Source organism: Plecotus auritus, assembly GCF_963455305.1.
Source record: "Plecotus auritus genome assembly, chromosome: 3".
NCBI classification, from domain to species: domain Eukaryota; kingdom Metazoa; phylum Chordata; class Mammalia; order Chiroptera; family Vespertilionidae; genus Plecotus; species Plecotus auritus.
The window spans coordinates 129442638-129466157 of record NC_137772.1 but is presented as its reverse complement, the minus strand read 5'-3'; the positions used below and the strand labels follow the sequence as shown (position 1 = coordinate 129466157).

Here is a 23520-nt window from a genome sequence, read left to right as displayed (position 1 = left end):
AAAGACAGTCCAGTGAGTTAGTTGGGATCTGGTCTGTCCTGTGGCTTCTAGACAAGTAGGTGCAAAGGAGAGGTTTCAATGTGATATAGGAAAAAACAGTGCCTGGAGAGGTTCTTAAATGCTGACATGGATTGTGAAGGCATCAGTGTTATGGGTCTTTCAAAAGAAGGGAGGGCTCACTCCGTACCCTCTTCAGCTCTACTCTCTGAATTGTGGGGCAGTTTTCCTGAAGCCATTCTCTCCCCTTCATATTAGTTCTAGCACCTGAAATGCCTTGTGTAGTAAGGTGGACTGTGCACAGCTTCTCGATTTGCATAGAGTTGGGTGCAAATCCCAATCCTATCACTTACTGACCAAGCAAACTTGGGCAAAAAAATTAACCTCTTAGCTACCTTTAAATGGGAGTCTCTTTGGCAGGACTGTAGTGAAGTTAGGACACAGAGAAGATACTTGATAAATCTTTCTTATGGGATTAAAGGATGATAACAGCTAATGTTAAATGAGCACATTTTTTCATTTCACATACTTTCCCAGGATGATTTAATTCTCACAACCAGCCTAGGGAGGGAGGTACCATTGTTAGCTTCATTTTATAGAAACTGGGCATTAAGAGGTAAAGTCAAGTGACAAGTTACCAAAGCTTGTAATAGGAAGAACCAGGCTCTTAATGGAGTTCAAGTTCATGCCGTTGTAAATGACATTCACTAAGTGTTATTAAATGGTGGCAATTGGTATGAATTCAACAAATACATACTGAAGCACCTAGTGCCAGGCACTAACTATTTACTAATAAAAACATACAAGGAAGTAACCTGGAAAAACTGATGCACCAGCTGGTTTTAACAAGGAAGCAGTACAACCACGAGTAAGGGATCAATTGTAGGGATTCAACCATATCCAATTGTGGAACCTGGTGACAAGTCTGTCGAAGGCTCTTGCCTCTGCATCTGATGATGGTTCTGAAGTTGCTATAGATCAGCAGAGTCAGAAGTCCAGAAGAAAAGCTGATGTGATGTGGGAGAGAGGTCAAAGTGGAACCCCCAAAGACAAATGGAACCCCTATTTGTCTCTTGCCACTCCCAACCTTGACTGTGGGACAGACCTGGGCATACATTTTGTCCAGGACTCAGAGTAGCTGAAGGGGAAGAGCTGGAAGGAGCTGGAGGAGTGTGGGCCCACACCAACAGGGAAAGCCAGGAGACACACAGCAAGACAGTGTGTTGCATGTTGAAGCAGCCCTGTAGCCGTGCACTGACCTTCACAGGATGAAAGCTGCTGCTTCACTTCTACCTCTCAACTCTTCACAAATATCTGTTGTGGACACCCTAACCTGGAACCACATAGGAAAGGTAATTCTGAGAAATATAGCTCAGCTTGGGTAAGTTGACCCAATACCAAACCAGCACAATGATATTCCAATCTCTGGCCTCTGAGCAGAAATGGTCCCGTGTGGCCCTATATTAAAGTAAAGAAGGTAAACTATTGGAAGGCACACTGAAGCAGGAATTTCTGACTCACCTCTTCCTACTCTGGTTTGCCATAAGGTTTGCTCATTAATTTTACCTGGTCTGAAAGGCCCACTCCTATAGGTACACAGAGACGATCTTATGGGGCAGAAATTAAAAAAATATGACATATTCTCAGAAGGTCAGTTAAAATATACCCATTATGTTGGTGCTCCTAGCTCTCTACCATTAGCACAGAACAGATGACACTTACCAGGCAACTGGAAATGCAACCAGGAAACCTGAGCATTTGTAAGAGACACTGGAAAGGTATTTTGGCAGGTGGGAGGTGGCATTTAGTGCTGGGAGGCTGTCAGGGTGAGCAGAGGAGGAGGAAGAGACACCTTGTGGCTTTGATGGGAGAGTTAGTCCAGAGTGATTTATTAGAGATGTTGTTACTGAGAGAGGGGTAAGAGCTCTTGCCTGAAGATGTGGGTACCTAAGGAAGAGAAGACCATGCCTGACAACCTGGCTTTCAAAGGAAGAAAAATATACCTGTAATCCCATTTCCCAGGGAAAGCTATTGTCAACATTTTGGTGTGAACCCTTTGTAGGCTATAACCTAGTTCCAATATATACTTGTCTTTAAAAGAAAAATGGAATTGCTTGGGCTGGTGTGGCTCAGGTAGTTGACCATTGTCCTGTACACCAAAAGATCTCCGGTTAGATTCCTGATCAGGGCACATGCCTAGGTTTGGTTCCAGGAGGCAACTGATCAACGTTTCTCTCTCACATGGATATTTCGTTCTCTCTCTACCTCTCCTTCCCTCTCTCTCTCTCTCTCAAAAAAAAAAAAAAACATATTAAAAAATAAAAATGGAATCATAGCATACATAATATTTTATGTAATTTTTGTGTAAAAGAACCTGTTTTTATTTTAATGTAAATAGTATTTTTTCATGTCATTAATATTATTTCTTAACTAGAGGCCTGGCACATAAAATTCGTGCACAGGTATGGTCCCTAGGCCTGGCCTGTGATCAGGGCCATCTTCCCTGACTGCCTGCAGCCAGTCCCACCCCCCGCTGCCACCCCCCACCCCATTCCCTGTTCATCATCGGGCGATTGAGGTGGTTAGTGCGCCTTATACTGACTGGTTGAGCAGTCATTCTGGTCGTTCCACCATTAGGGTCAATTTGCATATTACCCTTTTATTATATAGGATAGAGGCCTGGTGCATGGGTGGGGGCTGGCTGGCCTGCCCTGATGGGGGCCCCAGATCAGGGTGGGGGTCCCTCCTGGGGAGGCAGGGCCAGTCAGGGCGAGGGGCTGTGGTCGTTCTGGTCTGTGGTCGCTCTGGTCATTCTGCCGTTTTGGTTGCTGGGCTTTTATTATATAGGATATTGTTCACATCCATGTAAAGATTTCATTGTTTGAATGCACCCTAGTTTATCTATGAAGTGATTAACAGCATAGACTCTGAAGACAGACTTCTGGGGTTCAAATCCCAGGTCTTCCAACCTTTATGAGCTGTGAAAACTTGGGCAAGTGAGTTGACCCTTCTGTGCTTCAGTTTCCTCACCTGTAAAATGAGGATAATGGTACTTCCCTTCAGAAGTCCATTATTTGGAACAACAGGAATAAATAACTTTTTATATGCGAATAATCTCTCTCTGTTATTATTTAGCCAACATTTTTGTTGGATATTTAGATTGTTTCCAAGCTTTTCACTCTTACAAGTACACTATAATTAACAAATTCAATGTTAATTGCTTCCAAAGGAAATATTTGTGGTCACATTAAGGAATCTTTTCTAGAGTGAATCATGTGCTCAACATACATTGAGTATCCATGTGTACAAAACATTATGCTATGCACAAAGAAAAATGAACACAGTTCTCTTCCTTAAGACATTTAAAATACAGTGGGGGCAGAGAATGGGCACATTCATATATAAATATAATATTATGCAGAAATATAACAACAGACTGGCACAAGTAAAGAACTATGGGAGAGGAAAGAGAGTACCTTCAGCTGGAGCATTACATCGGGCAATAAAAGAGAAAGAAAGACTTCTTCCTCAGTCCCACCTCTTCCCAAATCCCCAATTCAGAATTCAGAATGGTTTCTGTTTGTCATGTTGAGAATTTGTTACCTTGAAAGAGAGCACCAAGGGCTGTGTTCCAAAGTTAGAAGCCGAGATATGGGCTTACATTGCAAGACCAAATATTTAGGAAATACCTTTTTCTGGAAAGGAAAGAACACATTTCACAGCTGAGAAGAGAAGTGAAAAATGAAACTAAAGAAGCATGAAGGTAATATTTACTTGCTAGATTTATACAGTGCCTACCTTTAGAAAAAGCCTGGCTATAAATCCAGCATGTGCCTCCCTCTCCCCTCCCCACCAACACATGCACTCTGTTCTCAGTTATCTAGCTATTTGTGAATTATCTGAAGCACATTTTGCAGTCATTTGACTGCCATTTTAAACTGTTCATTCCCAGCCCCCAACCCAGCTCACCCTCGGTCATTCCCTCCAAGAGAGGGATCATGGTATGAATGAGAGTTTGGAGGTTGACACTCCTAGCCTAAATGCAGGTTCCACAGTTTATAAGCTGGGTTACCCTGAACATGTAACTCAAGTCTCTGATTCTCAGTTTCCCATATGTAAAATGAGATTAATAATAATATTTCCTACCTTATAGGATTGCAATGAGGATTAAAGGAGTAATGCCTATAAAGCACCTGTCACAGCACAGAGCACTCAATAGTGTTAGTTATTATTATTATTCCTGTTCTACAGTGGATAAAGGTGATGCAAACCAATTGTAATGTTAATTGAAACAATCAAGTATATGGGCCTCTGAAATACAGGCCTATAATGCATTCTAAAGCTAAATGCGAGGGTATTTGGATTTGTGTCATTCTATTTTTTTCTATTAGGTTAAAAATTAAGTATGAAGACACCAGAATGGTAAAGAGGCCAGATTTCTCTTCTAACCAACAAAATCTAAACTGCTGTTCACAGTAGAATGAAGATGACTGACAAGCTTAATGCCTCTCACAGGGACATTTATTTGCATTTTAAACTGTGGCCAAAGCCCTTGGCCAAAGAGCATGACGCTGGAGTGGTGAGGTTTCACGTATGAAGCAGGGGACGTAGGGGAGCATTTTGATGCAGTGAATTGCAGCACTCCTGAAACCATCTCACTCACTCATTTATTCATTCATTATTCAATACATATTTATTAAGTGCATACTATTTGCCAGACTTTGTTCAATGCACTTGGGACACACTGGTGAACAAAATGGACAAAGATCCCCTGACCTCATAGGTTTACATTTTAGTGGGGAATACAGACAATAAAGAATACAATTAATGAATAATTAGGTTATATTGTATGTTATTTAGGAATTAAATGCCATGTAAAAAATAGAGAAACGGTGAGATTGGAAGTGCTGGGGGCAGGATGGGCATGTTGCAATACTAAACAGGGTGGTCAGAGTGAGGCCTATGGAGAAAATGAAATTTGAGTAAAGTCTTGAAGAAGGTAAGGGAGTTCACCAGGGGAATATCTGAGGAAAGAGTGTTCTGGGCAATGGGGACAGCTAGAGGAAAGGGCTCAAGACGAGAGAGAGAGAGAGAGAGAGAGAGAGAGAGAGAGAGAGAGAGAGATTCCTGGAGTCTTTGGGGAACAGCAAGGAGGCCAGTGTGGCTGAAACAAGTGGGAGAGCAATAGGAGAGGAAAAGACAATAGGAGTTGTGCACGGCTGTTTATGTGGGTCCTTGCAGGCTGCTCTAAGGACCTTGGCTTTTCCTAAGTGAAATGGGGAACCATTGGAGGGCTTTGAGCAGAGGAGTGCTGTGATGTGACATTTTAAGTGGATTATTCAGTTGTATTGAGAATAAACCACAGGAGGGGTGGGGATGGGCGTGAGGGAGACCAGGGAGAGCAGCTTCTGCATAAACCCAAATGAAGGACAATATTGGCTCAGACCTGGGGGCAGCAGGGGAGACTCGGAGAAGAGGATTTATCTGAAGGTAGAACCAAGAGGATTTCCTGAAGGATTACATGTGGGAGGAAGAAAGGAGTCAAGAATGATTCCAGGCTTTTGGCCCCATCAAATTTGATGGGGAAGGCTGTGTGAGGTGCAGGTTTTGCAAAGAAAAAGGGATTTGGTGTTTGGATATGTTAGGTCTGAGCTGTGTATTGGACACCCAAGTGGAGACTGAGGTTGGCTGTGTAGCCTGGCATTCAGGAAGAGAGGTCTGGCTGGAGACACAAACTCAATATAGACAGCTGCTTTAATTCATGGAGATGGAGAGGATCATCCAGGGAATGAGTGTGGATGGGAGGTGGGGAGGTCAGAGGGCAGGAAGATGGCGGTGTTCTCAAAAGGGAGTTGTAGGCTGCCCTGGCTGGGCTTAGGAAACCCTCTCTAGAGGAGCCCGGGCCTGCAGGGGGTGCCATGGAACTTGCTGTGGCAGAAATGAGAGGTGGAGAGAAATGTTCACTTCTTTGGAAGGAGAGGGCTCAGTAGATTCCTGCCAGAGTGGCAAAAATAATTAAGAGAAGCAGGTAAGGATACCCTAGAACACGTGCTTCATTGCCTCCAAGGAATTAGAGAACCTGGGTCTATAAATCTGTTGACACATCTGGCACCACTGCCTTGTCTAGGTGGCTCCGCCCTCACGCCCTTTCTCCCCTCTTCTCATCCCATCCTCCTCATTATGTCACTTCTACAACCGCTCTGATTATAATTGATCAGACAGAATCACGGAATCACGGCTCATTTTGCAGTTTTGTTCAGTGGCCCGATATGCAAAGAGACTGGTAGTTGGGCAGATTGTATTCCCCCCTGTTGGAATTCCGCTCACAGAGGCCTTCCGTCGTGGATGGCCGCTCAGGGATGCGCTTGTGCTGCCCGGGATAACTGGGGCGGGTGGCAGGAGGTGGCGGGGCGCACAACGGGTGTCCGTGCGGCGCCCGCGCCCCGCGTCCGCCCACGCCCCGCCCCCGGGGGGCGCCGTGGGCAGCCCCCACCGCCGCCCTCTCCAGGCCCGCACCTAGCCTGCGCCCTTTGACGTCATGTGGGCAGCAGGGCTGGTCGGCGGCGCGGCCGAGGGCCGAGCTTGTGCTCACCAGGGGCTTGGTCCGAGCTGTGCGCCCTGCGTCGTGCGCCCGGTCTCCGCGCGCCGCCGCCGCCGCCGCGCCACATCTGGAAGCGTTCAGCGCGTCTGCCTCCAGCGCGCCGGGCGGGCGGGGAGGGCGCGGGCGCGGGCGCGGCGGCGGGCTGGGCTGGAGGCGGTGAGCGCGGAGCTCTCGCGCGCCCGTGTCTCCCTCTCTCAGCCTCTGCAGAAACAGCTCCTGCCAGAACGGCGCTCGGCGCGGAGCGGCCCGGAGCGGCGGAGCCTCTTCCTGCCTCCGTGCCTCCGGAGTTGCGGGAGCTTCTTGACAGAGCGGAGCCGAGCCGGGGCCTCGAGTCTGGCCTGAGCAGCGAGACTCTTCTGCCCCTCGGGCCCTCCTGGTCTGGGGTCCATCGCTGCCCTCGCCCCTCCTCTCTGCCTCTTCTCGCGCCGCCTCCCTGGTTGATTTTTTCAAACGGTGTAGCCGCCAGAGGTGCGGGGCTAAATTCTTGGAAGGGGCCCGGATGTACTGAGGATGCATTACAATTTCACTCAAGGAGGCAGTAGTGGAAAGGAGCAGTTTTTGGTGTTTGATGCAATAATGGGAATCAGGTAATCATCAGAAGGGAAGAAGAAACACCGCAGCTCCACAGCTTCCTTGAATTTTGCACGAAAGCCGCCAGCCTCGGAGGAGGGATTAATCCAGACCCGCTGAGGGTGTTTTGACATTTCTGCCTCTTTGTGGCTTCTTCGCTTTTTAAAACAATTTTTGGTGGATGGTCAATGAAAACACGAGGATGTACATCCCAGAGGAAAACCACCAAGGTAAGGCTGGCCCCACAGCCTGGCCAAGGCCCTGGCGCGGGCTCCGGACCTCCCTGCCCGGCTCCGGCTCGCCGGGGGAAGGTCCCTGCGGAGTTGCCCAGGGCGCCTCCGCCTCGCCAGAGCGGCGGGACCCGGGCCCGAACCCCGCGAGACCGAGCGGAAAATTCCCGCCCCTCCCCCTCTCGTGCCGGCGTCCTCGGCGCATGTGTTTCCTATGAAATTCCAGGCGAGGGGGAAAAGTTCCCCAAGTGTCTGCTTCAGCCTCGCTTTTTCACGTTTGCCTGGAAAGCCCAACTGCCCGGTCCGCCGCGCGTAGGGAAGGGGGCTCCGCCGTCCTTCATCCCCGCCGGCTGGGGTCCCTCGCTTCGCTCGGGGCGCGGCAGGGAGCGCGCGCGCGCACCCCGCACCAGGCCGGCCCCGCGCCCGGGCCGCCGCCCGGAGTCCTACTGGCTTCCAGGGGCCCCGGTTCTGGGCAGCGCGCTCAGAGGCTCAGGGAGCCGCGGATGCAGATGTGAGTCTGCGCTTCACCCCCACCGCTCACATACACCCACCCGCCTCTCCACTGTCATTGACCCCGAGGGTGCCCACGCCCCGTGTGTTCTTATTCGCACCCACATATAGGCTAGCACCTGAGGATGTAAGCGGTAATAAGAGTCGGGAGGTGCGTGGGCTTTGCTTTTTCATGCCTTAAGGAAATAAAAGGTGTGCCGAGCTCACAGGGCTCCACACTGTTGCCCAGTGTTCTCCAAGCATCTCCATCATGGGCATCAAGTGTCACCAGCTCCCCTTGTGAGGGGAGAAAGGCTTTCAAGTAACTCCCCACTTCCTGGAAACTTTCTCCCCCGCTCCCCTTATTAACAAGTTATTATTTTTTGGCATCACTCAGCAATTAAGGTCATGATGGAGTGTAGAGGGGTGGTCTGGCTGGAGTGTGGCAGCCTCCGGCTCTATCTCTGTCGTTTTCCAAGGCTTTCTCTCTCTTTGGGTGTTGCCGCTCCTTTTTCTCTTCCAGTTTCCCAAGCCTCCCTGTTTACACTCTTCCTTTCAATCTCTCCCTCCGGAATACCTGTCGCTGTTGGTCCTGTTACTTATTGGTGAACTTCAGGTGATCCTCTGAGGACCAGCCTGGGGGAGGGGCTGTCTCCATGTTTCTTTTTGCCAGCCTCCTTCCTTCCTTTTGCCCCCGTTCCCACCATTTGGGGTCGTTCCCCACCCCTTAGAGCAGGGGTGGGGAACGACCGGCCAACCTTATAAGGCCCACGAAATCATTTGGTCTGGCCCTGCCAAGGCATTAGGAGTGAGTTAATTAAATGTTTGGCCAAATAGAGCAAGCTAATTTTTAAGTTGATAATTTTGTATGGCCCCCGAATGATGTTATAAATACCCAAATGGCCCTTGGCAGAAAAAAGGTTCCCCCTCCCTGCTTTAGAGCCAGAGGCTGCCAGGCACCCCACCTGCCTGGTCTCTATCCATCGTCCATCCTGAAACTGATTTGGGGGCTAATTGTCCCTCTGCTATCGAGTTTGGGTGGCAGTGTGGGGATTTGGGCCTCTTTTGGTAGGAAGAATTTTGTCAAGAGTCATGGGTCTTAGGGTCAGCTGGGGCTTTGAGGTCACAAAGGCAGCTCTGTCCCTTGATTTCTCTATCCCATGTCCCAACCCTCACCTGTTCCCCTGTCCCTTTCCTAGCTCTTGGAATAGTAGATGGATTAGGTGGGAGAGAATGAGAGACACAAAGGAAAGGGTGATATTTGTGACGAGCAGGGGTGGTATGCTCCCCTCCAAGTTCTCGGCTCAGTTTAAGCAGCCTTGAAGAGGAGAGCTCAGTAGTATTGTTCTTACTCTACTAGCAATGGTAGTGCACTGTGGTAATGATGATTATTCACATAACGATAACCTTAAATAGTTCACAAGGTCTCCTCTTAGTGCAGGATAAACCCCTTCTTAGCCCTTTTCCTTTCTTTTGCCCCCTTGTCCCCCAGCAGCCCCCTACTCATACACACATGCAGGGAGCAGACAGTAAAAGTAGGAGCTGACCCTGGAGAGGTTTGTGCGAAGATGGAGGGGAAGGGAGAGAGCAGGCAGGGCTGGGAGCTCTCCCTTTCCAGCAACATGCCTACGAACACTATGGCAACCTGGATTCCAGTTCTCTCCCTAGAAGCTGCAGTGATTATATAATTCACAGGAGTGATTTTGCCTCCATTCCTGGATGCGGTTTTCAGGTGAAAGAGCACCAGGATCCCTGTCTCCCTCCATTTCCCACCCCCTCTCTCTGCCTCTTTGGCATTGCCCAAGTGTTCTGGGGGGAGAAAGGAGAAGGTGACAAAGGTGGGGAGAAGCAGACTTGGAAGAGTATGAATATTTACAGGGAAGGGGTTGTTAATAACCAAAGGGGCCATGGAACATAATTGGGGGTTAGAATTTCAGGAGAGAGAGGAGAAGCCAAAGGATCACCTCAGCGCCGTGATGATGAGGAACCAAAGAAGAGAGAACTGAAAAAGTTGCCAGTGGTGGGGCTTCTCTTCCTGACAGGCTCTAAGGCACAGACCACATCAGCCCTTTCTCTCCCAGCTTCTCTCTCTCTAGTGTGTGTGTGTGTGTGTGTGTTGAGAGTCCAGGCATGGAGGTGGTGGTCAGTGCATGGGAACAGCCTGGAAGTTCCCTGACGGACTGGCTCTGACCCTGGGTTTCAGGCTGGAAATGGCTCATGTAGGCCTCACCTCTAGTGCCCTCTCTGCTCTGGTCCCAACCTAGCCTTCCACTTTTCTGGGCTGATTTTCCATTTTGGTCTACAGTTAGCAAATGGGTTTCTTAATAGTCAGACATTTAACAAATAAAACATCGGTATGTCCCTTATCTGCTGGAGGCAGGGAAGAGGGGAGAAACATGTTCTGGGAGTGGAAGACGCAGTGTGCTTTCTTTTTAACTACTTAGCAACACAGCAGAATAGTAATTATAATAAAGGAATAATAATGATCATAGTTAACTCTCTTTACAAATAATGGTCAAAGGACAATGTTGCTTGCACCTCAGCTTGTGCAGGTTAAAGAAAGCATGACATTAGCTTCTCTTTCTCTGGACACTGCATGAAGGAAACTGGAGAAAAAGGGCTATTGAAGTTCAAAATATTGTTCCTAGTATTGCTCAGATACTTTGCAGCACATCAGAATACTACATATTAGACTATATTATAAGACTCAATTATTCATCATTTCAGTAGAGCACATGCTAACAGTGTTAAGGGCATACTTGTACACACACACACACACAATAGGGAAAAGCTATTGTAAATAGACTACACAATGCATTTTGGGGACCCAGTGTGTTGCAGAGGAATATTGGTAATGCGGTCTCCTAAGACTGAACATTTCTACCTCATATTAAGTGGAGAATTGTTCTCTACATGTAGATGCTCCTCTGCAGGTATAGTACTCTGCAAATGCAATGGTGACCCAGTAGCCCCTGGAGCCATCTCTGAGCCTTGGTGATACATAGGACTCTTCCTTCAGTTTCCTCTTTGAGGTAACTGCCCGAGGTGGGTTCTTCTGGTATAAGGCCTAGACTGAAGGAGTCCAAGGAGTATACTGAATGGGGCTTTTGAGGCCCTGACCATCTTTTCATCCCCATTTCCTGTACAGGCCCTGGCTCATTCTAGGCCCTTAATACATGTCCGAATGAATGCTTGCCTGCAAGAACCAATGAGTGCACACCCAGCAAGACTTAAAGGGGCTGTAGTTTCTGCCTCCCCCAGTAGGTGGCGCTCTAGTGCTTAGGAGTCAGTACACGGGCACTCATGTTGGGTTTGGTGGGGAAGATGTCAGGAGGGTTTGAAGAGAATTTCCTGTCCGCAGTGACTCTTTCATCATGCCCACACCTCCCCTGGTACAGAGAACTCCAAAGACCAGTGTGTGTTCCCATGCCACCACACACACATATCAGTATGACTGAGTCCCTTGGTGACTTTGCTACCCTCTGGCAATGAAAACCCACTTTGGATTTCTCCCACTCTATTGCACACTCTTACCTCAGACTTCTGTTTACCTTTCTCACAGACAGCATCCTACAGAGCCTTGAGGGCACCTTTTGGGTGATTAGCTGAATTTGTTATGGCTGTGTATTAATTTTCTCCCTAATTTACCATGGACGGTTTAACCAGAGGGGCTGGTGGAGCATGAGGCGACCTAAAAATTGGGATCTGGAAACCCTAACCTATAAGGTTACAAAGCTTGTCAGCTCAAAGATAAGAAAACATTTCCCTAACTTTATTAAGGAAAAAAACAAAAACAACTGGGTATACTTCACAGCTGATTTCTGTTATTGAGTCTGGCTGGTCTCCTGCTGGGGTAATGGCAGAACAGCTCCGGAGACCTAGCTTAGGAAATGACTGAGATTTGTTCTCATTTTTAGTGATGTTTTCCAATGCTCGGTGTTTTCTTTTCTATCTCTTTCTTCACTTGGCTTTCTTAGTTGTTGTGGCAAGTTCTATGAGGTCTGAGAAACCCCCTGCCACCGTGTTAAGAGAGGGTGAGGGAGGGCTGACAGCACTTCCTTTTACAGTAATTCTTCCTGCCTAGTGTTACAGCTGTTTGTTATTTGGTAGTTACAGGTCAGCCAGCGTCCTCCCAACCATTCCTTCCGGGACTCTGGAATCAGTGCTCAGCATTCAAAATCAGGGGGCAATTTTACTTTCTAATGTGGACTAAAGAAAGCTGATAGATTGGGAAACACCTGGAGACTTAATGGCGAGACTAATTAGCAAAATAATCACACTGATTTAGTCTGTTTTTAGAGTCCATCCTCACTGTAGCCTAAGTGAATGATGGACACAGTGGAGGAGAGCAGAAGACTGATAAAAAAGGCACGGGAATTGTTCTGCAAAATATCAGGTGCTAAATATTTAGCGACATGAGTGTTAAACATTCCGATAATGAAACAACACTCCAAGCCATGACTGTCATTATTAAAATAATTTAGTCAACACCTGTTTACATGTACCTCAAGGTTAGATACTCTATAAAAAACGTGACAGGATCCCTTTGCAAACATGGAATGCTTTTCATTGCTGTTTGAAGGGAAGGCGCAGAAACTTTAATGGAACATATCACAGAAAAAGCAAAATGGAGGGCCGAAGTAATTAATGTGATTGTTTGAACCTAAAGCCTAGGAACTGTGGAAAAGGTCTTCTGCATCTTAATTTCTGGATGGGGTGCTTATTTGTTAAAGACCAGGCCGCCCTCGCCCAATGTCACAGACTTCCTTGCTGTTTCCTGCCAGGCTTTAGGAGCACTTGGAGGCAGCTGCTTGTGGCGAGAATGGAACTGGAGTGGAGTCTCAGGTTCCCAGGAGCCTTGGGACCCTGAGAGCCTTGCTGCAGTTCCAGCCTAGTGCGTTGTGTGGGTGGAGCCCAGGAGGGCCGCCTTGAGGAGCAGAGCTGTGAAATGGCTGGGGCTTCAGGGAGCAGGGCTGGCGGGAGATGGAGCAACACAGGAAGAGGCCCAGCTGACAGGGGGTGTCTGTGGGGTAATTTGGGGAGCCCAGTTACTACTTATGGAACTGAGTTAAATTTAAATGGAATTTAAAGGACATAAGGAGAGCACTTTGGGCTTGGAGCTCAGGAGTCAAATAGAGGTTGAAAATAGGCTCTTACTTCCCCAGAGATCAAGGGAGGTAAAGGAATAGTTAATCTGGCTTTGAACAGAGGGTGAGTAATGGGGACAGTTAAGTGGCAAAACCAAAACCTCTCAGTCCCCCTCCCCTTCTAAAAATCCCTCCAAACCATGCTCTATAGAACATACTCACTTTAAAATGGCCTTCTTGTGCTCTCCCATGTATGTATGTGTGTGAGTGTGTGTGTGTTTGTGTGAGAGCGAGAGAGATGGGGTGGTCTAGACTAGTGGTCGGCAAACTGCAGTTTGCTGCTCTGTTGACTAATGAGTTTGCCGACCACTGACCTAGACTCTCGATTCCAATAATTACAGGCTGTTGTTGTTTCTTGTGATTAAGCCCCTATCCCAGTGGTCGGCAAACTCATTAGTCAACAGAGCCGCAGTTTGCTGACCACTGGTCTAGACTCACGTGCTTTGAAGGTTTGTCAGACAGACATAGAATAAATGCAATGTCTCTTTGGGAATTTATTTTCTAGGACCAGAACTATATAGGGACAAACTCTGTTTCCAGTTGAGAAAACAGAGGCTCCTAGAGAGTCAGTCACTCAGGCAGGGATGTGACAGAAAAATTCCTCATTCTCTTTTCCCACCTGCTTTCCCTTGACCACCCTTGGTGTATGTTAAACCCAGGAGGAGAGCATTGCTAGTGTTTCTGGATAGTAAGCCTCTTAACCTTTCTGTGTCCTCCCTGCCCTCCCCCACGAACCTACTTTTGTACTGGCTAAAATAATTTCTGAGATGTTAGATTTGGAAACAGCATGCAGGGCAGGTGGGGGTATCTATCATTGGAAGGGTTTAAAAATAATTTTTTAGACTGTAAAGTTCATACATATCCATAAGGAACTCCAGCAAAATTCAGTTCACTATTTTGTCTGCAAGTGGATATGCCTCCAAGCCTTTTTTATTTGCTCCCTTCCTTTCTGCCCCAATCTAGGCTTGTTTCAGCCCCTTAGGGAGAGTGGAGTGATGAGAGCAGACTGTGTTATACGACTTCCCTTGACGAGCTGTTGGGCGTTCTTTGTGGACTGGCCAGCTTTGCTGTTGGCCAAGGCATGGAGACATAGATTAACTACAGGATGAAAACCATGGGGACATTTAGGTCACAGCTGGCCTGAGGACAGGCTGCCATGAATTTTTCTGAGTTGGAAGAACAAAGGCTTCTCCTTGCTTCCTTCTCAGAGTTGGTCTCTTAGGACGATTCTTATTTCTTCCCAGGGGACATTGAAATAAGGAGTCGTGGCCTAAATTCAGCACATGGAAGGGAATTCATCGAGGACCTGCCTCTGACATTCCCATCATCCTTGAAGTGTTCATGGGCTCACTTGTTGATACGTTCACACATTGTCTCCCAGAAACTGAGGGGCCTTTGAGGCGGTTTTGGTCTCTAGCTTTACGACAGAGGCACGAGCCAGACTTTGCTTACAGATGCGGCCTTTGAGATCCCTGGAGGATGCCACCATTTCAAAACATAGTATTGCGGTAATTTCATGAAATATTCAAGCTGCCAATTTGCCAACAGGGGTTTCTGTTTCTTTTCATACACTCAGCTACTCATGGTGCTGCCCACTTGAGCCAGCTAAAAGGGAAATAAAGTAATCTTGTCTCCTGTCCTTTAGAGAACCAAGCCAAAATCCAGACAGTAAATGCATGTTCTTCCCCATATTGCCTGTGGGCAGAAATGTTGTCTTGATTACTCAATTAAGCTCTATTTACTTTGTAACCATTGTGTCATGTTCAGTCATACACACACACATACACACATATTTCCTTCCAAAATAATCCATGTTGGGCTATAACCTTTCAAAGATACTAGTTAGCAAAAGAAAGAAAGAAAGAAAGATGAAATAAATAAGGCTATGACTGGACTCGCAGCCTCTTTCCTGATCTCTTTCTCTGAGAGTTTTGAAGGAATCAGGTCTCATATTTTTAATCCGTAAAATGGAGATAATAGTCTTTATCCAGTCAAATTCTTGGGGCATCTGTGAGACTCTGAATGGGAAAATAAGTGTGAATCACTGTGCAAATATCAGTTATTCTTCTCAAAGAGCAGAGCACTAGAGTTTGAAAAAGCAGCACCATGAAACAACTTTCAAAGCATTTCAAACAGCTTTTTACATGTTGTTGGATGGCTGACACTCAAAATTTCAAGGATGGAAATGTAAAACAAAGAGAAACAGAATCTGAGGTGCTCTAGCTAATACCAGAGTAATCAAGGGAGAAGTGAAAAATCAGTGAAGAGTCCTGGCATACACTAGGTTTTCTTGACAACTGTCAGCCTTCCTGAGGCCAGTAGGATCCAGGACTGTGGGACCATTTGGAATGCATGGTTTCCTTATGCCCAGCAGCTGTCCACTCCACGCTGCCATCTTCTCATAGCTGAGGCAAAGGCTCCCTGCCTTCAGCCTCGAATATCTGGAAATAGGGCCACTGTGAGCAGGAAGGACATCACCTGGGCAAATAAACTCCCTGCTTTCCAACATGAATTCCCCAAATCTAAACACAATCCCTCAGTACAGAAGGACAGACTGCCTGGAAAATAAAACTTTGCTTTATGTATAAACCTTGGCTTTGTAAAATAAACTATTTTATATATATATATATATATATATATATATATATATATATATATATATATATATAGCAAACTAGAGGCCTGGTGCACGAAATCCATGCATGGCGGTGGGGGCGGGGGTGGTGTTTGTCCCTCAGCCTGGTCTGTGCCCTCTTGCATCCTCGGGGGATGTCCATGGGAAGCGGACCTAAGCTGGCAGTCGGACATCCTTAGTGCTGGTGCCGAGGCAGGAGAGGCTCCTGTTACCACTGCTGCACTTACCAGCCATGAGCCCGGCTTCTGGGTGAGCAGCGCTCCCCCTGTGGGAGCACACTGACCACCAGGGGGCAGCGTTGAGTGTCTGACCCCTGGTGGTCAGTGCTCATCATAGCAAGTGGTCTTTCTGCTGTTCGGTCAATTTGCATATTAGCCTTTTATTATATAGGAAGTTTTAGAGGTTTATAGATAAAGGGAGGGAACAGTTCCATATAGCATCTTATCAGAATAGGAAAGGACTATAATTTGTCACTTATAATTAAGTGACAGATTAGCTTTTAGTTTCCTGAAGCAAAAATAACCTCATCATCAAAGAGTGGCCTGAAAAACTTGTAATTAAGTGTGCCTTGCTCCCCACACCAACCCCCTCCCTCTCCCAGCCCCTGCTTCTATGATCCACGGAGTCATCATGTTTTCATTTTTATTAAAAAAATAAACTACATTGAAGAATAATATCTATATTTTTATATTTATGGGGTAGGAGTGATAACTACCACTTATGGAACGCCTGGTGTCTCCAGCAATGTTTTTGGTGCTTCATGCACTTAGTATCATGTCATCCTTAAAAATATTTTTCAGGTGGGGAAACTGAGAACCAAAGACCTTGAGTAATATGGCCAAGGTCACCCTGACAGTATTGGAACTGGAATTTAAACCAGGTCTTTTAGACTTTCAAAGCATATGTTCTTTCTGTTCTCATGAGGTGAAGAGGAGGAGGAGAACTCACTCTCTGCCCATCTTAGAAGAAACTACCTTGAGTTAGCCTCATGGAACCTTGCTTGGGTCCGCTCTGTGGAAACTCTGGTTGCCAGAGCCCCCTGGTCATGTGTGGTGGGCAAACAACTGAATGCTTGTTCTTCTGTTCTGGCTGCTATGTGGTCACTTTAGGTGTCTTTCCTTGCAGTCCCTTTCCCTAGCTATTCATTCATGCTCATAGTTTCTGCCTGGGTCCTCTTTGGTTCTGATCCCTTGGTAGACTTTACCAGAAGGCCTAGGCCAGTGGGCCTGGGCTTTGAGATGACCACTTCGTGGGGTGCATCATCCATGCCTACAGTGTCTTCTCAGGAATTTCCTCTGGGGAAATAGACACTTTCCAGCCCAAACAAGATTCCGATGAGTTCAGAGGACCATCCTTGCAAGCTGAGCCCCCTGGGCTGCATGCCTTTTTTATTTAGTTACTTAGTTATTGATTTTTAAATAACATCTCTGGAGATATAATTCATATACCACAAAATTCACCCTTTAAAGTATATAGTTTAGTGGTTTTTAGTATTGTTACAGAGCTATGCAATCATTACCACTGTCTAATTTCTGTGCATTTTCATAACCCTCTAAAGAAACCCTCTATTCACTGGCAGTCACTCTCCATCCCCTCTCCTGCCAGCCTCTGACAACCATGAATTTACTTTCTGTTTCTATGGATTTTCATGTATTATTGACAGTGATAATAATTCTACAATTGCAGTTCACCTATATATTCTAACTGTTAATAGCACATTTTATGCATTTCAGGTTTAGGTATGTTGTGACAATCTACATGATAAATGATGGAGTTAAAAGGAAGCATCTGAGATTACTTAGGGACCTCGGTGGCATTTGTAGGTGAGATTAAACACTTTCTTTCAGTTACATGAAATGGGTTTTAAGATTTATTTCTTTGAACTATTTCAGGAAAGCTAAGTCTCTAAGTCATATCTATTGATAGTTGAAGATGACATGAATTATGACCCTTTAAACATTATTTTATTGTGGTAAATATGTATAACAGAATTTGCCATTTTAAGCATTCTTAATTATAAACAGTTCAGTGGCATTAAATATATTCACAATGTTGGACAACTATCACTACTTTCTATTTACAAAACTCTTCCATTGCTTCAAACAGAAACTCTGTAACCACTAAGCAGTAACTTCCCATTCTTCCCTCTCTCCAGCCTCTGGTTACCTCTAATCTACTTTCTGTTACTGAGTTTTTCTATCCTAGATATTTCATAGAAGTAGAATCACACAGTATTTGTTCTGTTGTGTCTGGCTTATTTCACTGAGAATGATGTCTTCAAGGGCCATTCATGTTATGGCATGTATCAGAACTCCATTCCTTTTCATGGCTGAATAATATTCTACCATAAGTATAGACCACATTTTGCTTATTCATTCATCAGTTGGGCTGTTTCACCTTTTGGCTGTTGTGAATAATGCTGCTGTACACATTAGCATACAAGTATCTGTTTGGGTCCTTGGTTTCAATTCTTTTGGGTATATATCTAGTAATGGAATTTCTGGGTCTGAATTAAGGCTTTTTAGTTATAAGAGCCCATATCCTTGTGTGGCTCCCCAAGTTTGAATCCTATGTACATGAGACCATAGTATTAGGAAATTTTACTATGTCAGTAATGAGGGTTCCTTATTTTCTTTGGGCTCTCAGTGCTTCTATCAGATGTTTGACTTTAATTAGGTGTTTAACAATTTAACAGCTGCCTTTTGTTCAGGAGTGACTGATGTTGCCTCCGTTCCAAAAATAATGAAGTTCTCTAGATCAAGTTCAGTGTTCACCTCTGTGCCAAGTGGGCTTTGTAACGTGGCAGGAAATGGGTGTTTGACAGGAGAAAGCTATTTAGTCTGTCTGTTTCTGTCTCTCCATCTGCCTGTCTGACTAGTCCAGGAGCACCCATGCCTGTGGACAGAGATGTTCAGTCCGGCATTCGTCAAGACCCTGGCAGAGGCTTGTTCCCGCCATGTGGTTGGGTCCGGTTCCCCTCAGTGGCTGCTGTGTGTCTGTGCTGGTGGAGGGCTGCATGGCCTAGTTGGTGAGAGGTCCCTGTCTCCCAGGTTTGAGGGGGAGCCAGGGCCCTTGCCTGCTCCTCAGACATTTAAAGGGAGGGAAAACATGTAGAAAGAAAAGCAGCCAATGGAGAGAATCAGGAAAAGAGGGAGGAGAGGACGAGAGAAGCGTGGCTGAGTAGGCGGAATCGTAACCCTTGGTGGGGTTTGTGTTGGCCCCGTTGGTGACTCACAAAGCCCCTTTTCAATCTTGGGGTGGCTATTTTTTTGTAGTAATTGTTTTACCTAAAAGTAATAACATCACCTTATATTTTGACTGTTCCAAATACCTTTTAAAGTCTACTATTTCATCCATTCTTAAAAAAAATCTGTTAAAATAGTGGGACAAGTTTTATTATTCTCATTTGTTCAGATGAAGAAACCCAGACTTAGAGAATTCGAACAACTTGCCTGGTTAGGGAAGGGGGGAAAAAAAAGCTAGTCAGATTTTTTTGAGTGAATATTGTATGTTAGACTTTATTGTATGTTTATCCTTGGTGGCCTCACATATGCTATTCTATTTATTCCTTAAAGGCACTGCGTTAAAGTTGAACAGCCTTTTGGTGACAGAATAGGCTAGAACCCCCATCTCTTGACTCTGGTTCAACTTCTTTTTGTAGCCTGACTCTATCATCTGTTAGGGTGCCGTGTCCTGACTTACATACAGATTTCAGAGCCTCGTAAATGCTGAACCTGTATGAGTCTGTGCATCTTTTCACCCATACCCAGCTCCCTGATGGGTGAAGTCATATGGGGCGTGTCTGCGTGTGTGTGTGTGTGTGTGTGTGTGTGTGTGTGTGTGTGTTCTTTCTTAGATTAATACAGTTCAGTATGCTAGGAAAGAAATGCAGGTAAGGCACTTTGAAGGCCAATACACTTAAATTTAATCCAGCTATTGGTAAATTCCGCCTTTGTCGGCTCTGCCTTCACACCTCCTCCCTGGTCCTGCTCACAGGGGTGTGTTGGCCACTGTCTGGAGCTGAAACGTTGCCTAGTGTTTCTCTAAGGTCAAAGCCTCTGTTGCCATGTCTGGCTGCCCAAGACATCCTGGGGTCTGACTCCACATCCTATGGGATTGCAGTGACTCAGGTTTCATATTTGGACTACAGTGGATAGGATCTTGTGGCTCTGTTTTTCAATTATTCCAAAGGCAAAAATTTTGACCTCTGCCTAGCTGTCTGAAAGACCAGGAGATAAGACATCTTTTCCCAGGATAAATTGACTGTGAAATGTCTCTGAAAATGGGGTATCTCATGCCAGTTGTGGTGAAATAATTCTAAATTGTTTGTTCCCCTCCCAGAATTGGGATGGTTAGTAATCCACAGAAAGTTATTGAGCATCTGCTCTAAGTAAGGCAGTTTGCTCACAGGATCTCGATTCCAGGAGACCTGGATTCAAGGTTGCAACACCTCAATTGTTCCTTCCTTTAGGAAGTGTATAATCTAATAGGAGGTAAGATATACACTCACATACACAGACACCTAGATTCCCACACTGTAATAAAAGTTAGAACATGCTGATGTTACAGGAAGTAAAGAAGAGAGGCTCACAGGTTTAAGGGAGGGTGGTATAGTCACATGAAATAAATGGAGAAAGCATATATGAAGGTGGTAACATAGCTGAACCTTGAAAGGATGGACAGAAATAAGGCAGTGAGGAAGGGTGGACATTCCCAACATGAAGAAGTATAGTCAATAATGTGTTGATAGGCATATGCATTGGATTTTAAAGGAGTAGTGAGTTTCATTAGAGCACAGGTTATATGTGCGGGAGAAATGGGAGAGAAGGTTGGAATGGCAGGAAAGGGATAACGTAGAGAGGCTTCGTATTGGGCTGAGGAGTTTGCATCCCATTTGGTAGGCAGTGGAGGGCCATTTAAAGTGAGTGAGGGACTGGTGTGATTAGAGACTGGTCAGGCAGTAGGGCAGAGGATGAGGTGGGGGTGCTAAGACTGAAGGTAGAGGGACAGTTCTAAGGCTTTTGCCATAGTCCAGGCAAGAGAGGGAAGAAGGGATTTTTCTCAACAAAAGCAAGAGAGTAAGAGAGTCCTTTGCTGTTATCTAGATGGGAAGGGGAGAGGGTGGATTTGGAGGACAAATAGAAGATACCCAGTATACATGCAGAATTAGAGTGTTGTTTTTTTTTAAAGGTGATATTTGAAGCTGTGGAAATGGATGAAAGGAAATGGTGAAGAAGCTGAAGACAGAGCCCTTAAGTGACAGGAAGGGGATAAAATAGAGGAGATAGAGCAGGAGTGGTCAGGAAAGTGGGAGGAGAGCCTTGCTGCTGCGGGGCCAGAGGGCAGGGAGAGGCCACTGCTATCAGTGTTGAATAGAGTAGTGGATAGGGAAGGTGGGAAGTGAGAAAATCCCACTACATTGGATGATTTGGGTATAATCAGTAAACTCTGAAAGTGGGTCAGAATGATTGTTGTACAGGCAGACTACACAGTGCTGAGGTGTGGTAGGCATGAAATGGGGCAGGGCTCATGAGGACCATTCTTTCAAGAGTTTTGACTGTGAATGAAAGAAGAGGGAATGGATTTGTTGGCACAGGAAAGATTGGAAAAGGCAAATTGGAGGAGGATATTGATAGAAGAAGGCAGTAGGTAGTGAGGTCACGGACAGCCAGGGAGGTGGAATTCTATCTTCAGAAACAGACATGAGGTAGCAGAGAATGAGAAAATATAGAATGGTATTTGGCAGGTAAAGCTTTAAAAAGAGATATTTGTGGCCTCAGACAGGGAGAGCTGGATCCTGAGAGAGAGGAGGGCAGCTTGGAGTGGAGTTTGAGTTTGAAAAGACAGGAAGAAGTAACAGTCAGTAGAAAAATGCAAGGGTCACCCCAAAGAAATCACTAATGGTTCCTAAGTCTGAGAGGGAACCCAGCTGAGGTCAGGAGGCATGAGTTAGGGGCCAGCAATGGTCAGCATTCCTAGAGAATGGCTCCCCAGAATGGAGTTTGGCAAAGTGACATAGGTACAAACTAGGTCAAGGGGGCAAAGAACTCTAGTTCTATAAGGAGACAAGTGAAGCTAGAGTTGATATGGAGACTTGGGTTGGCTGGTGGGAATGAAGGTCCCAGGACTCAGAATTTTAGTAGGAGTTGGAAGTCTGACTGCTCTAGCCTGCCCCTGTTTACAGATAATTCATCAGAATAGTGGTTGGCCCCTTGAGATCTGAATGGATGTGCAAAGGGGTGGGTGGACTTTTTTTGGGGGAGCATGAGAACAGAAAGAAGATGGTAAGCCTGGGTGGTAAGATGTTGGAAGCGTTAGGAGAGTTAATACAGGGTGGTAGGAAAGTAGTACCAGTTGCCTGCCCAGGAACAGTGTGTTGTGACAGTCTCTGGGGATCATCATAGTCAACCCTGTGGCCACCATTTCACCCTGTCTAGCCTCATCTGGAAAACCTACCTGCAGCGTCTGGCCTTATTCCAGTGAAACTCAAGGGCAGCACTGACTCCAGCTCTATCTCTTGTGGGACCTGGGCAGAAAGCTGTGGGTTTTTCCCTTTTTCTTATTGCAGTGAGACTTGGTCAGAATGCACTGTTTCCCTTCAAGTGTGTCAGTTGTGGAATGAGCTTGGTCCACATGGACAGGTTTTCTCAGTGCCACCTGCTGTCACTCTCCAGACAACTGGTCTTAGGCACTTCTTCAGCATTTGACTTTGATAGAATGAAAAAGGAGAAAAGAAAATCCCAAAGAAGAAAATGACTGGAAAAAAAATGTTGTTGGGTTTGGTGAAGCAATGGAATGGGCCTGGTGTCCCTGAGAAATGGGCATGACTCTTCTTCAAGACATCCACAGGCATCACAGTGTGTAGTCACATCAGGCACACTTGGCACATGGACAGGCACAGGTCAGTGCCTCTTACGTGGTTACATTTAGGTCATGGTCTGTTTGACAGAGAGAGGATAAAATGGCAATAAATGCCATCTAGCTTGTGTTTTTCAGGCTCAGAAGGAAATGAACGTAAATTCAAAACCCAAGGTGCTTTGGGAAAGACTCCTCTAACACTTGTGGGCCAGTGCATGTGTGTGTGAGAGAGGGAAGCAGCAGAGAGGAGGGGGAGCAGTGCGACTTACTTGAAACCCTGAAAGATAGCATGTGTCACAGGAGCAGGCATATCTGGGCACAAGGAGACCTGTGCCAATGACCTCTACCTTTTTGCTTTGGCATTTTGATGGACTTTTAACTTCAGCATGTCTGGGGATCTGCTGCCCTCAGTCCCCCAATTAAGAATCTGTTAATTCTTCCAATCCCATTTATAAATGACTATTACTTGAACATTGCAAAGGGATTGATTGAAATACAGCAGGAGAAGACTTTGTGTGTCTGGTCCTTTATGTATTGTCAGCTACATGGGTAAATTGTAGTAGAGGCTCAAATGCTTAAAGAGTATTTCTGAGCTAAGTTTTCTCTGAGAAAGATGTCTTGGGAGTGGGGCAGGAAGCGTGTAAAACAACCCTGCTGCATGACTTCACAAACAGTACTAGAGCAAAAGGGCTTTGGGTTTCAGAGGCACAGGGTTGTCCTGTGTATGGAATTATTGAGAGGGGATCTTGAATTGGGGTGCTTTATCTTATATGTAGTACATGTGACTAAGAAGACACACCTGCTCCCAAGGAAATCTTTGTGAGGAAGCTTTATTGCATCTTTCATTCTTTTCCTTCCTTCTGTTTTTTAAAGGTTTACTTGATGTTCTAGTTGGTATAATACTTGAATAATTGGCTGCATTATTTATTTGTTTATATGTGGACTTTCCTTTTTTACATTACATGGCAATGTACACGAGTGTGATAATACAGT

General features: G+C 45.9%; 1 protein-coding gene across 2 annotated transcripts in view; it reads left to right on the top strand.

Annotated features, from left to right (window-relative positions):
* Positions 1-23520, top strand: part of CACNA1C (calcium voltage-gated channel subunit alpha1 C) — a gene marked incomplete at both ends in the record, with an annotated part of 717827 nt that overhangs the window by 100877 nt on the left and 593430 nt on the right. The window contains one exon of one of the 2 annotated variants that reach the window (XM_080661205.1): positions 6606-7398. The exons of the other annotated variant lie outside the window; for it this stretch is intronic. Coding sequence (XP_080517331.1) covers positions 7350-7398 — 49 coding nt within the window. Of the gene's footprint in view, positions 1-6605; positions 7399-23520 lie in introns of those variants that run through there. 2 annotated transcript variants of the gene reach the window in all.